At 40.3% G+C, this 12967-nt stretch overlaps 2 protein-coding genes across 7 annotated transcripts in view; one reads left to right on the top strand and one right to left on the bottom strand.

Annotated features, from left to right (window-relative positions):
* The window catches only part of lhfpl3 (LHFPL tetraspan subfamily member 3), a 54128-nt gene extending 47988 nt beyond the window's left edge, over positions 1 to 6140 (top strand). The window contains exons 3-5 of one of the 2 annotated variants that reach the window (XM_084408390.1): positions 878 to 1108; positions 2745 to 2778; positions 3758 to 6139. In XM_084408390.1, coding sequence (XP_084264516.1) covers positions 878 to 1108; positions 2745 to 2761 — 248 coding nt within the window. In that variant the 3' untranslated portion in view covers positions 2762 to 2778; positions 3758 to 6139. Of the gene's footprint in view, positions 1 to 877; positions 1109 to 2744; positions 2779 to 3757 lie in introns of both variants that reach the window. The other variant, XM_084408389.1, reaches the window with a different exon arrangement.
* Positions 6141 to 8884: 2744 nt separating this feature from the next.
* kmt2e (lysine (K)-specific methyltransferase 2E) overlaps positions 8885 to 12967 on the bottom strand; it is a 38423-nt gene continuing 34340 nt past the window's right edge. For 4 of the 5 annotated variants that reach the window (XM_084406670.1, XM_084406669.1, XM_084406668.1 and 1 more), the window contains 4 exons: positions 12647 to 12876; positions 12360 to 12442; positions 11229 to 11311; positions 8886 to 11129 (listed from right to left, as the gene is read on the bottom strand). In XM_084406670.1, the coding sequence (XP_084262796.1) occupies positions 10080 to 11129; positions 11229 to 11311; positions 12360 to 12442; positions 12647 to 12876 (1446 nt within the window). In that variant the 3' untranslated portion in view covers positions 8886 to 10079. Of the gene's footprint in view, positions 11130 to 11228; positions 11312 to 12359; positions 12443 to 12646; positions 12877 to 12967 lie in introns of all 5 variants that reach the window. The other variant, XM_084406671.1, reaches the window with a different exon arrangement.

Consider the following 12967-nt stretch of genomic DNA (forward strand, 5'->3'; position numbering starts at 1 on the left):
ATTGTACCTGCAGAACACTATCAATGCATCAAATCTGGCACATGCAGTATTCACCTTTCTCAGCACTATGTCTTCCAGGATTTACCATGACTATGCCCTGTCTGGTACTCCTGAAAAATGCAGTTTTCTATTCCCAATTCATCAGGGATGCTGTAGGCGCCCACAGCTGCTGCTGATCTGAGGTCAGATCTATTGCTTGTCAGGTGAAATATGTAGCTTGACAAGTGTTTCTCAACCCTGTTCCTGGCAGCACATCAACAGTACAAACTCTTCCTTAACAAACACACCTTAAATCAACCCTTTGACGCAGGACTTCCTGAACAATGGTGGACAAGGAATCAGACTTTTTGGGGGTGGGGGGTGGGGATCTAGGGACCAGAATATAATGGAGACCTTGAAGTCGAGTGTTTTTACTTGGGCCAGTAAGCAACCACCCGAAAACCCAAGCAAACCAAGGCATAGCCACCACCCACAGCAGCAGCATTGTGGCTGTGTGTTTTACACTGGCAAGAATCACTCACATTTCCTTCAGAAAACGAACCATCAAGTTAATTTAGCAATTTTGTATGGTGTGCAAGTGTTGCAAAAATGACTCATAGCAGCTGTAAATAGATTGAGCTTTGTGTGTTTATATGTGAATCTAAATTGGGGGCTCGCCCGGTATTATGGTATCATTAATCTCAGCTGTCAGCCATGTCATAGTCGAACAAACAAAACTTCCATGACTTCTATCATCTGAGCTCATTTTGTTCCCCAGCTTACACTCTAGAACTGACATCTATCATATCACTAAAGTACAGAAATTAATTCTGCTGTTGATTAAATCCATTGAACTATTTTTACCTGGAGAACTCAAAATGTCTGCTTTCTCTCTCAGGTACGTGTCTGGTGTTGGGCTGCATGATTTATCCTGACGGATGGGATGCTGATGAGGTGAAGCGGATGTGCGGAGAAGGGACGGACAAATACACCATCGGAGCATGCTCAGTGCGCTGGGCGTACATCCTGGCCATTATGGGCATCCTGGACGCACTTATTCTCTCTTTCCTGGCCTTCGTTTTGGGCAACAGGCAGGATGGACTCATGTCTGAGGAGCTGCTGGGAGACAGTAAGATTATCATTATTTTGTCTTTGTGTTGTCTTACCATGGGAGGGATATCCGTTTGCCTTTCAGAGGTATCTCTGTCAAATTGAGTTAAAATTTGTGTGTAACCTCTTATTGTCCAAAATAATTGAAAAAGTGTTCAACAAAATGAGGTTATACACAATTCATATCTCTCAAAAGTAATTCGGGGCAGGATAAAAATGCAAATAGATTTTATTATGCTTGAAATTTCTGAGTTGTACCTTTGATGAAAACACCATTTGGTTGTGAAATCCAAGTGTTATCGCTATTGACGACCACGATCTTCTACTTGCTATTGTTAGTCAGTTACAGATGGTTACCAGTGTCGGTTGTATTAGACAAATATTTGTATACATCCCTGCAGACAAAATGATGTCATCAATATCTGTGGTCTGTTCTTCAGGAACGGTTTATCTGCTAATTTCGTAAACTTTTAAGAGTACACAAGCATATAGTGTAGCCTCAAAGCTAAGAGACATAGGGTCAAAATTTAAGGGAATTGCATGTTAACATTGTGAATATTACCAAATATGGTAACATGAGATGAACTTCAATAATATTTAAAAATATTAAAGAAAATGAACCTGTTTATAATCGAACTCTTCTGTGTGAAAGAATGCAGAATTGGCTTGGCTAATTTTGTGTATTTTAGATACACAGACATCATACAATTTAATTATAATCACAAAATGCATAATTTACATAAATTGAGAATTACACACTGGATTCTCTATTTCTCCCCATAAATGATAACGTGCAGCTGTTGTGCCAGTCGGTCCAATTCATTTATTACGAGATGGAGCCAGTCAGCCAGAGGCAGCCAGATCAATCGAGGGGAAACCAACCTGAGAAAATAAGACAGAGCGATGATCATTAAGGAGAGAATCATATGATAGAGCTGTGAAAATGAATGAGATATGAGAAGAAACGTGTAAGAAGTGGAAAGGAGCAAGTGAAGGAAAGATAGAAAGGTAGAATTTAGCATAGCCTGGGGTTAATTGAAGCCTGGGGCTCTGGACCCAGCCATGAATTACTAATGACTGTTTACACAGCTTGCTGACAGCCCGTCCATATTAATCACAGGCACAGCATCAGCTGGAACCCATGCTATGCTGAACAGCACACCTGGAACGAAACGCTGTTTATGGATATGGACTATAAAAAACTTCATATAATGAATTTAAATGAAAGATGGACTCCTTTTCCAAGAAGCTCTGGTCCATTATACAGTTATATTTGATAATACATAATGGAAATGAAGGACACTTATAGATGTGTTAAGGTTTTATGAAACTGACGGGTTGTACACTGCAAATGGTGATTAAGGGTGTTTGTTTAATGATGAATGAGCAATTCGCTTCTCCTTAACAATTCTGCAGAAACAGAATTGGTAATGGCATATTTTGTGATGGCACATGATGGTGTTGGTGCCATCTAGTGGAAATCACTGGTTATATTTTTCCCCAGCTGGCTATGTAAGAAAACAACAAACAAAAGGTCTATTTAATGTATGTATCAACTGTGACACAATTTTTCTGCTGCATTTGGAAATTGCTATGGATTTAAACTGTGATTTTTGCTTTAATTTCGATGGACTTTTCTCTTTTTTTCTTAACAGAGAGTGGAAATGCATAGATTCCAGATACACTCAGGTGAGTCTTTATTACTTTAAAAGGATAGTTCACCCAAAAATGAAAACTCTGTCATTATTTACTCACCCTCAAATTGTTCCAAACCTGTATGCATTTCTTTCTTCTGCTGAACACTTTTGAAGAATGTTGGTAACCAAACAGTTGATGGGCCTTATTTAAAGGGATATTCCACTTTTCTGTGGAAATAGGCTCATTTTACAACTCCCCCAGAGTTAAACAGTTGAGTTTTACCGTTTTCGAATCCATTCAGCCGATCTCCGGGTCTGGCGGTACCACTTTTAGCATAGCTTAGCATAGATCATTGAATCGGACAGGACCATTAGCATCTCTCTCAAAAAAATGACCAAAGAGTTTCGATATTTTTCCTATTTAAAACTTGACTCTTCTGTAGTTACATCGTGTACTAAGACCGACGGAAAATGAAAAGTTGCGATTTTCTAGGCTGATATGGCTAGGAACTATACTCTCATTCCTGCGTAATAATCAAGAAACTTTGCTGCCGTACCATGAGTCCAGCAGGCGTAATGATATGACGCAGCGCCTGAAAATAGGTCTAATAGGTTAGACAAACTTAGTCCCGGTCAAGTTGGAAGTTACTGTTTGGTTACCCGTATTCTTCAAAATATCTTCTTTATCTTCTTCTGTGTTCAGCCAGAAGAAATCAATTCATTCAGGTTTGGAACAACTTGAAAGTGAGTAAATGATGACAGAATTTTCATTTTTGGGTGAACTATCCCTTTCAAGACCCCATGAAATGGTTTGAAGCAATGTAATGTTTCGCTTTTTAAAAGTGACTTTTTTTTCTTTTTTTTTTCAATACAATGAAAGTCAATGGGGTCCAAATGTTGTCCAAATGTGGGTCAGTAAATGATGACAGAATAAATTTTTTGGGGGAAACTGATATTTAGCTTCCATGTGTACATTTCTCAAGTATAATGCTGTGAATTTACAGTAAAACATCCCTTTTATCTGTTTTCAGGTGTTTCTGTCTCGTTTAAGGAAAATCATTATGTGAAATCACAATCCAGCTTTACCTATCATCCTGAGGGCAGGAAGCCTGACTGCAACGGTTTGAAAAAACGTTAAAGTGAAGGATGCAAACAGGGTGAATGGAGTTGGGAACTCACTGCTTTTCTGTCCATATCCCTTCTTTTCACTTCACTCCCTGGAATTGCAAATAAACAAAAATCCCTACCCTAGTTTGATTTACCGTGTTCTGTGCTACTAACATGATAGGGCAGCTAATGCACCATTTAGAAGCAACTTTGACTTGGATTAAAAAAAAGTTATTTATTTTACGTTGTGCCCTCTTTCTTCAGGCCTGCATTACAATAATGTTAATATTTTGGGATTTAAGAATTACTGTAAAACACTGTTCTATTTGACTGAATTCTCCAAGTATACTAAAATAGAAGAAACCGTTCACAGGCTTGAATTGTGGGATTACACTCCGGCACAAAGCTGCAACACAGACATTCCTAGCCTGTTAGTATTTCTCTGTCACTATCAGCCCTGGGAAGAAAAAAAAAGACAAAAAAGGGACATTGAATCATGACCACTTTACTGAGAGCCAATTTACATGCAAGTGATCATTTATCGGGTTTCAAATGTACAGTTATTTCACCACAACGCTATCCAACATTGTTTAAAGGGGTACGCAAACAGAAGGTTAGAGTTCACTGTTAATATATTTTAAAAAATAAGTGTCAAAATTAGGGGCAGACTTCTATGCCATTAGTAATTGTGCACAAGCCAAGTATATACAGAAGTAGGAGAGTGTTTTAAGTATTATGTATTGAGTGTATATGTTGAATTTCTGTATGTCTCTAATTCAATATTTACTTCTCGGCAGTGTTGGTGCTGTATAGTTATGTGTGCCATAATTATGATGTTCTCAGCTGGTACCGTTTTGTACTCTTGGTATAGTCATTCTGTCCCACCAAGATAAACGAATGCCAAGCAAAAAGAAAATGTCATGAAAAAACCTGGAGGATGTGGCTTCAAAGAGCAAACACCAACACACTCCTTCCCTTCTTGGACAGCTGAAGAGTTTGGATGATACTGGATGAAGTTTTGAGGGGTAAGAAAAGTGAAAGAAAAGATGTTTTGCTTTATTTATTGGGTGTCTGTCTTGTCAGATGTTGTATGTAGAAAATGATGTAAATACACCATTAAAATGTATTAGCTATAAAAGTTCATTAAAGACAATTCACCCACATTAATGAATAAAGATTTTACCTCTACAGACTAAAGTCAAGACAAGTGTTGCTAAAGATATTTTATTCTGAGCATTGTTGTAAAGAACAAGCAGTCGCATTTATCTTATTTTTGTCACCCTAGATCAGTGGTGTCCAATCCTGCTCTTTGAGGGCCCCTGTCCTGTAGAGTTTAGCTCCAGTTATAACTGAACACACCTGAACCAGGCAATCAAGGTCTTCAGGATTACTAGAAACTTCTAGGCAAGTGTTCCTCTTCGGGAGCAGGGTTGGACACACCTGGCAGGGCCGTGCACTGAAGTTTTGAAGGGAAGGAGCTCAAGCAGAAAAAAAAAAAAAAAGGGCACCCCTTTCATAATAACTATAAAAATTAAGTTAGTTACATACTGTAGAACATATTTAAATAAATAAATAATCATGTCCTTTGTTGGCATTATGCTGGAATTGGTAAACGAGCAAAATCAATGTTGTGCATTACTGACAGAAATGACTATTTATTATACTATTATTATTTAGATGTATTTACACTGCAATTACAGTTGCATGAGTAATGTTATGAGATTGGTGTTTTAAATGTAAAATTTTGTAGGCCTATATGAAATGTTGGAAACACTGAAATGATATTTTTCTATATATGATACATTTATATAAAACTAAACCCAGTACGTGGTGGCAAGTCTTAATAAGCGAGTCAAAGACTCATTAATTCACGATTCTTTCAAACTGGCTGATTCATTCAGTGACGAAACAGGGAGACATTTTCTGCTTTGTTTGCAACTAATATCATTGGTCAAATAGAGCATAAACAGTCAAAATTGACATTACTGTGTTTAAAAATGTAAATGAATATCAACTTATTGTTTATGAACTGTTGTATTAAAATTAATATTACATTTGCAATCGCGTGATATTCGGGAAAACAGCACTTTTTCCTGGTGTGATATTGCTTAACTATATCATGTGATATAAAAGACAAAATCTTGTACAGTGACAATTCATATCTTGAATTTTCTGGGCTTTTTTATTCATTATGGTGGCATTTCCAACCCTGCACAATGCTTGTGGTTAAGCTTAATGGAGGGCTATTACCTAATTTAGGCTGGCACTATATAGATATTTTAATCGTGGTTTAATTTGACAGCACTGACAAACAATGCCGAAGGCTTAGGGTAAAAAAAATATATATATGAAGAGTTCAGATGCAAAAGCCTCTTAGTGCCATCTGAAATTTTCTTCTAGAATGATAATTTTTATCAAGCTTAAGTTCAATAATTTCACTTAAATGGCAATGCAAATTACCTATTAATTGTCATTTAAGTGAAATTACTTAACTTAAATATACAAGCTTTATAAAAATTTCAGAGATTTCAGATGGCACTTAGAGGCATTTGCATCTGAACTCTTCATATATTATATATATATATATCTGGCACTTAGAGGCATATATATATATATATATATATATATATATATATATATATATATCTGGCACTTAGAGGCATATATATATATATATATATATATATATATATATATATATATATATATATATATATATATATATATATATATATATATATATATATATATATAAAATTACCTGTCTGTCACCAGTAAATGCAGATCAGTGAGACGTGAATGCTACTCTGCTCAACTTGCGAGGTAGGAACAGGGGCTTGTGCGGTCTCGCAGAATTATAACTTAAAAGGTGGGGCAGGCAATGTTTTTCATTAACACTATGTTATACTGGTTGAAACTCTCTTCACATCCTGATAGCAATTAAAGGTTATATCAGTGATTTCAGGCCCAATTTTTTTTTTTATCACATTCATCTAATCTTTCCTAACGATCCGCTAGCTGCCCGCCCCATAAGCATGCCGTCAAAAAAAACGCATCTCTGTAGGCAGCCTAGGCTCTGAGATCTGCACACAAAAACAACTGGTTTCACCAACCACTCAAAACCAAAACAAATAGTGTTCCAACCAATCACCGACAGGGGGAGGGTGTTGTGAGGTTTTGAGCCAGCTTCTTCTTCAGCTCCGACTTCGCGTGCAGCCGTGCACGAGCACAAAACCTCACAACACCCTCCCCCTGTTGGTGATTGGTTGGAACACTATTTGTTTTGCTTTTGAGTGGTTGGTGAAACCAATTGTTTTTGTGTGCAAAAAAATTTGGGCCTGAAATCACTGATACAACCTTTAATGATCAAAGTGGTCTAAATATATATTTTTTTACATATATTTGAGGAAGTCTCAGGGCCAAAAACTTTTCCTCCAATCTTTGCAATTGGTCTGAATGCAATAATAGGATGTCTGACCTGCCTGTCAATGTATGTATTTCCATACCTCCGCACACCTGTTCCCGCAGACATCACACTTCATCAGTGCGTTACGTAAGGCTATGCAAAATTGTAGACAGACAGTCACAGAGCGCCATAAACAAACAGTAGCTGCCTTTAATGGTACCTCCTGAACTAAAACAATGAGCTTATGCTGCGTTCACACCATAACCGTAATTACAAGATGGCAACCCGTGACGTTCTACTGCAACACTATCAATGCTGAATCTGCAGCAGTCAGGTGGTATAAGTCTGAGCTCTCCAAGTTGTTTACGTTCATTATTATTGTAATGTCATGTGCTTTGAGACATGAGGTAATTTAACACCATCTCGTGGCGCTTTGCAGACTCTGCTCTGCTGTGTGCGTTCATGTGTTTTGAAAGAGGTGTGGCTTTGGAGACGCTCTGAAGGGAGGGTGGGATCTTGTGCTTTTAAAGCTAGCTTACTATTGCTAGAATCTCCGAAATTGCCTACCCAACATTTAAATGCAGTTTTCCATGGGCAAAAAAAAAATCTTTCAAAAAGAGCACTATCTAGTCAGAGACGAAAAGGGGAGGTGCTTAAGCACCACTCGGAGTTTATCTGTGCATGTGCCACGTGTTTAATATTGTAAAGCTGTTTGGTCTAAAACGATATTTTGTATAAAGTGCTATATAAATAAACGTGACGTGACTTTACAGAGTTTGTGCAAACATCGACATCGCAATGATCAGATGTTGTCTTAACTGCCGTTTTCTCACTGCTGTCATTTTTGTTATTGAGAGGAAAGTGTGCAGCACATATTTTTATACTCATCTGAACACCTCTCAGCAGCGCTGGGATGTTAATAATGAAATTCATTAATAAGGAAAAAGTAAGCCTAATGTTTCCAATAAGGTAAGGAATACAAAAGCCCCAACATGGAATGGATAAATACAGTAGAAAGATGACATGACAACTAGCCTAAAAATAAACATCAATCACATAATTCATGAAATTAACAGTATCCACTGCATGCATTTAAACAGACTTATGAGTCCCTTGGGGGACTCCCCTAAATCTATTAGAGCACTGACCCTAGATAATACTGACCTGAAAGCTGCTCAATCTTCACACCACGGCAAACCTTAGCAAGACAACAGACAAAGTTGTGCACAATGTTATTAATCTCTGGCTTGATGTTGATTGGTCTTCTAACCTCTCTGCCTTTGTTCCGATTGGTCATGTAATCTTTCTTCATTCCGATTGGGCTTCTTAACTCTGCTTGACGGGTCATATTACCTCTTTGCCTTTGTTCTGCTTGATCTAAGCAAAAACAGTTTATTTGAAGCATCTATCAAGAGGATAATGGCAAAAAACAACAACTTTAGGTTTAGATTTTCAATGCCAAACATCAATACTGGTCAATAAATAGAAACCTTTAGAAAAGTCTCAGCAACAGCAGACTGATCTTCAAACCTTCATTGCATGCAGCATCTCTTCATCCCGAGACCTTCATGGTGAAAGAAAACTCCCATTAGGGACATATAAACACCCCAGTTTCCCAACCCAGTAAAACACAAGACGATTTAATTGGTATAAAACTGTCATTACAGTGATTTATTATAATGAACCATGAAAATAGCCAACCAGTGCTGTGTCTGTGAGCCTCTGTCCTTCACACACACATACACTCACACACAAACAGTAAAAAAAAATAAACCAGAGAGGAAGAAATAAAAATAGTGCTACAGTCACAGAAACATTCAGCGTTTTTGTCAAGAGCGCTTGTATTTACAACCATATTCCAAAATGGGGATGGGAGCGAATTATACAAGCATAGAAAAGAAAAGAAGCCAATATTTACAACTGTTTCTGGAGAAAGCTGGAGTAACCACCTATACATTAAATTACACTTTCTACAAATAACCATTGATATTCAAAAATAAACCGCTTACCCCTACAGGAAGGACCTCTCTTTCTAAAGCTGCCACAGAGAACAGCACGCATCTGTCTGTGTCTTATTTGCCTTCCGCCTCTCGCGTGCTGTTCAAATATGCACACGGATGCGGGCGGCATGCAAGCATACACGCTCCCTTCCGCTTAAAAACAGACACTCATGCACACAGACTCGCTCATTCACACAAGTGCAGTCTCCTGGGCAGTGAAGCGGCCTATCGGAAAGGTCTCCTCTGAATTTCTGCAGCGGTGCACAGATATTTTTGTTACATGGAGGAATAAAAAAAATAATAATTCTGTATTTTTTCTCTATACAAAACCTTTTTGCTATATAATGAGCCACTAGATAAAACAAATAACTGATGAGTGAAAAAACAGTGAGAGACGGGAAGAGTAGGGAAAGCTAAGGAGGAAACTGGAATGTCCCATTGCATTGCATTGCACTGGGAGGATAGAGGAAGGATCCAACAGGAAGAGACCAGAAAAGGCGATTAAAATGAATAAAAACATTAAAAGTAAAAAAAGACGTCTGGAAAAGACAGGATGGCAGTACAAGGTTATGGGAAGGAGAGAGGTGTGGGGGATTCTGGGTAAGTGATGAGCACCAGGGTTCATTAACCATCATCTTTTACACAAAGTCTACTTTTACAGTTCTGCATTTCTTGTTTTTCTTTTTAAAATGTACCCTTTCCCCCCCACCGGTTTCCATTATCCTTTGTGAAAAGGTACATAGAAAATATTTACAGTGGTGCTGTGTTGCCTATGTTACACGATGTAGCTCCGCCCCTCTCTGAGAGAGTTCGTCTAGGGGCGGGATTAAGTGGGTGTGATCAGTGCCATCCTGTGCCCAAGTAGCCGGCGCTGTGGAAAGGAGCAGATGAAGGGGTAGGTCCTCTGTTACCGCCAGCGATCTGCGAGACACTCGAATTGGGCGGGGTCTGTGTGGGAGGAGTTTGTTGAGGAGGTGGTGGAGGCGGAGGGGGTAGTACAGTTTGTTGATAGGTGGAAGGGGTTACTGAGGGGTTGGCTGGTGCAGACTGGTGTAGTAGAGTGGTTTGAAAGCCACCAATGTTCTGAAAAGGGTGTGGTGCGTTACTGGATGGAGCAGGGGGAGGGGGTGGAAGGGGCGGGTGTGGTCCTTGTTTGATTGACAGGAGCGTGCCACTATTAGGTTGAGGCTGTTGGGAACTCTGTCCCTGAGGAGGAGGTGGAGGAGGAGGTGGGGGTGGGGCGGAGGTCAGGAGGAGTTGATGCTGCTGCATCGAAGGAGGTTGCAGATTGACATGCAGCAAGGTTGGGCCAGGCTGCGGATGGGGAGGGGGAGGAGGGGGCGGAGGGGGAGGGGCAGCACTACTTTGGTAATGCAATGCATGATGGGGCTGCAGGAGAGGTTGGGAACCGGGAGGAAAGGGTGAGGCCACAGTAGGCTTGAACGCAGGGAACGGAGCAGCAGCAGCGGGAGGCTGAGTGGGGAAGTAGGGAGCAGAGGTGGGCGGAGCTGGGGGAGGAGGAGGAGGGGGTGGAGGTGGGGCATTTTGGGGGTTATACTGGGGGAAAGTGGCCGGGACAGACGTAGCCTGGGGTTGAGGCTGGTTCTGAGGCTGAGCCGTCAGGAACGTTCGCTGACCACGGTAAGGTGAACCTTGGGGTTGCGCTTTGGGAGAGTGCATGAGCGAAGGTCCAGCGTAGTGACTCTGCGAGGTGTTGGAGGGGCCGCAGTGGAGCTTGCTGGGCGTCAGAGCGGCTGGTTTGGAGCTCGGACTCTTGGTGCTGGACTGCTGGACGGACAGTGCCTGAGGCTGAGCAGGACCACGAGGCTGTGCTTCAACATCTTCCTCCTTGGATGGCCGAGACACAGTCTGGGGTGCTGGAGAACAAGGCTGTAAATAATAAAAAGGTTTATGATAGCATCAAATTGCTGGTTGAAAATTCTAATGTTGCCAAAATAGAATATTGCATTGAGAGAAGCAAACTCTTACTGCATGTGCTGATGGGCTCTTGCAGCTCTTAGGAGAAGGACATTCCTTCACCTGGGAGTCGCCACCCTCTGACTCCCCACTGTCTGAAAACGAGACAAAGTAGGTATTTTAATTCAAAGATAGACTACAGAAGATATTACCATTGTTCCCACACCATTTCCATGATTTCTCCAATCGTTTGGGATAACTAAGTGGTGTCTTGCTCCTGGAGGGACATGTTCTTACAGAGTTTAGCTCCAACCTGCTCCGGCACACCTGCCTGGAAGTTTATAGTAATCCTCAAGACATTGATCACCTGTTTTAGTGTTTAATTAAGGTTGGGGTTAAACTCTGCAGGAAAGTGGTCTTCCAGAAGCAGGATTAGACACCCCTGGAATTATTATTGGATACACCAAGGGTCTCCAACCCTGTTCTTGGAAAGCTACCATCCTGCAGACCCCAATCCCAATCAAAAGCCGCGTTTCCACCGCAGGAAACACGTGCAGTAACAGTCGTCTGCTATTCGAAACAACAATGGAGTTTAATATATACGACAGATGGACCGACGACGAGGTTCGGGCTTTATTAAGCTTAAATTCAGAGGATGAAATACAGTGGGAACTGTAAAGTCCCGCGCAGTCCTACGTCACCGGACTATTTGCCTAATCTTCACGGTACTTTAGACCGTGGTGGAAATGCAGCTAGCAACAGGTCTGGGGGAAAAAAAAGTTCCTGGGACAAATTGTTCCGGGTAATTTCGATGGAAACGCGGCTAAACACAACTGAACCAGCAAATCACAGGGTTCAGAGTCACGTGAAAATTATAGGCAGGGTTGGAACTGAAGTCTGCAGAAGTGATAATTTCATCAGCTTTTTTTTGTGTCAAATGTTCTATTTAGTTATCAAATTTTAATCGACCTTGTTCTGTTTTTGTTTAGTCGACTAAATGTCTGGAAAATGTAGTCTAGTTGTCACATTTTTGTCTTGCTGCATAATGGTTAAATTAATAATCGTTATTATTTTGCTCAAAATTATAAATCACAATGATTGTCTTTTGAGAAATTTTAACATTTCATCAGAATTATCGCACTCTCACCTATAAGCACATAGGTGCAACATTATAAGCAACATTATTTCCAAGGTTGTTCTTACCTGCATCCTTACGATGGTCACTCAACAACAAGGCCCTGTGGTAGCTTCGCTCTCTGGCCTGCTCTACTGATGTGGAAGATGTCCTGTAAATTAAATGTTATAATTTTTAATTAATTCTGAACTGCAGCATTTGCTGGACTTTTTTTCCATATCTCCATAGAGAAGTCAAAATACAGCCTGATTTCTTGATAAAGTTTTAATCCAAACAAATCTGTAGTGAAATTGAGTTTATGCTAATGCAGGCTAAGAGCTCATTGTCAAGGAACAGAAATTCTTTAGGGACGTACCACTGGCCTTCTCCATCTCTCTCCCCCTGAGGCTGAGCGTCTGACTCCTCGCTAGGCTGAGGGGTCTTGGGGGTTGGTGTTGCTGGGAGAACAGGTGGCTCAAAGGGCATCTCCACAGCGACAGGGAAAACGTCTACTGGTGGCGCTGTGGAAACAGGTGATCCACACTCTCCCTTGGAGCCGCTTCGCCGTGCCTCACGCTGACGTTTCCTGTACTCCAGGAGAGAGACCTAACAACACAAGAATATTGGTACAGTAAATTAATTACTTGAATAAATGGCATACATCATATTTTGACAAATAAATTCGAATTTTTCAGTT

The sequence above is a fragment of the Rutilus rutilus genome, assembly GCF_951802725.1.
Source record: "Rutilus rutilus genome assembly, chromosome: 4".
Lineage (NCBI taxonomy): Eukaryota > Metazoa > Chordata > Actinopteri > Cypriniformes > Leuciscidae > Rutilus > Rutilus rutilus.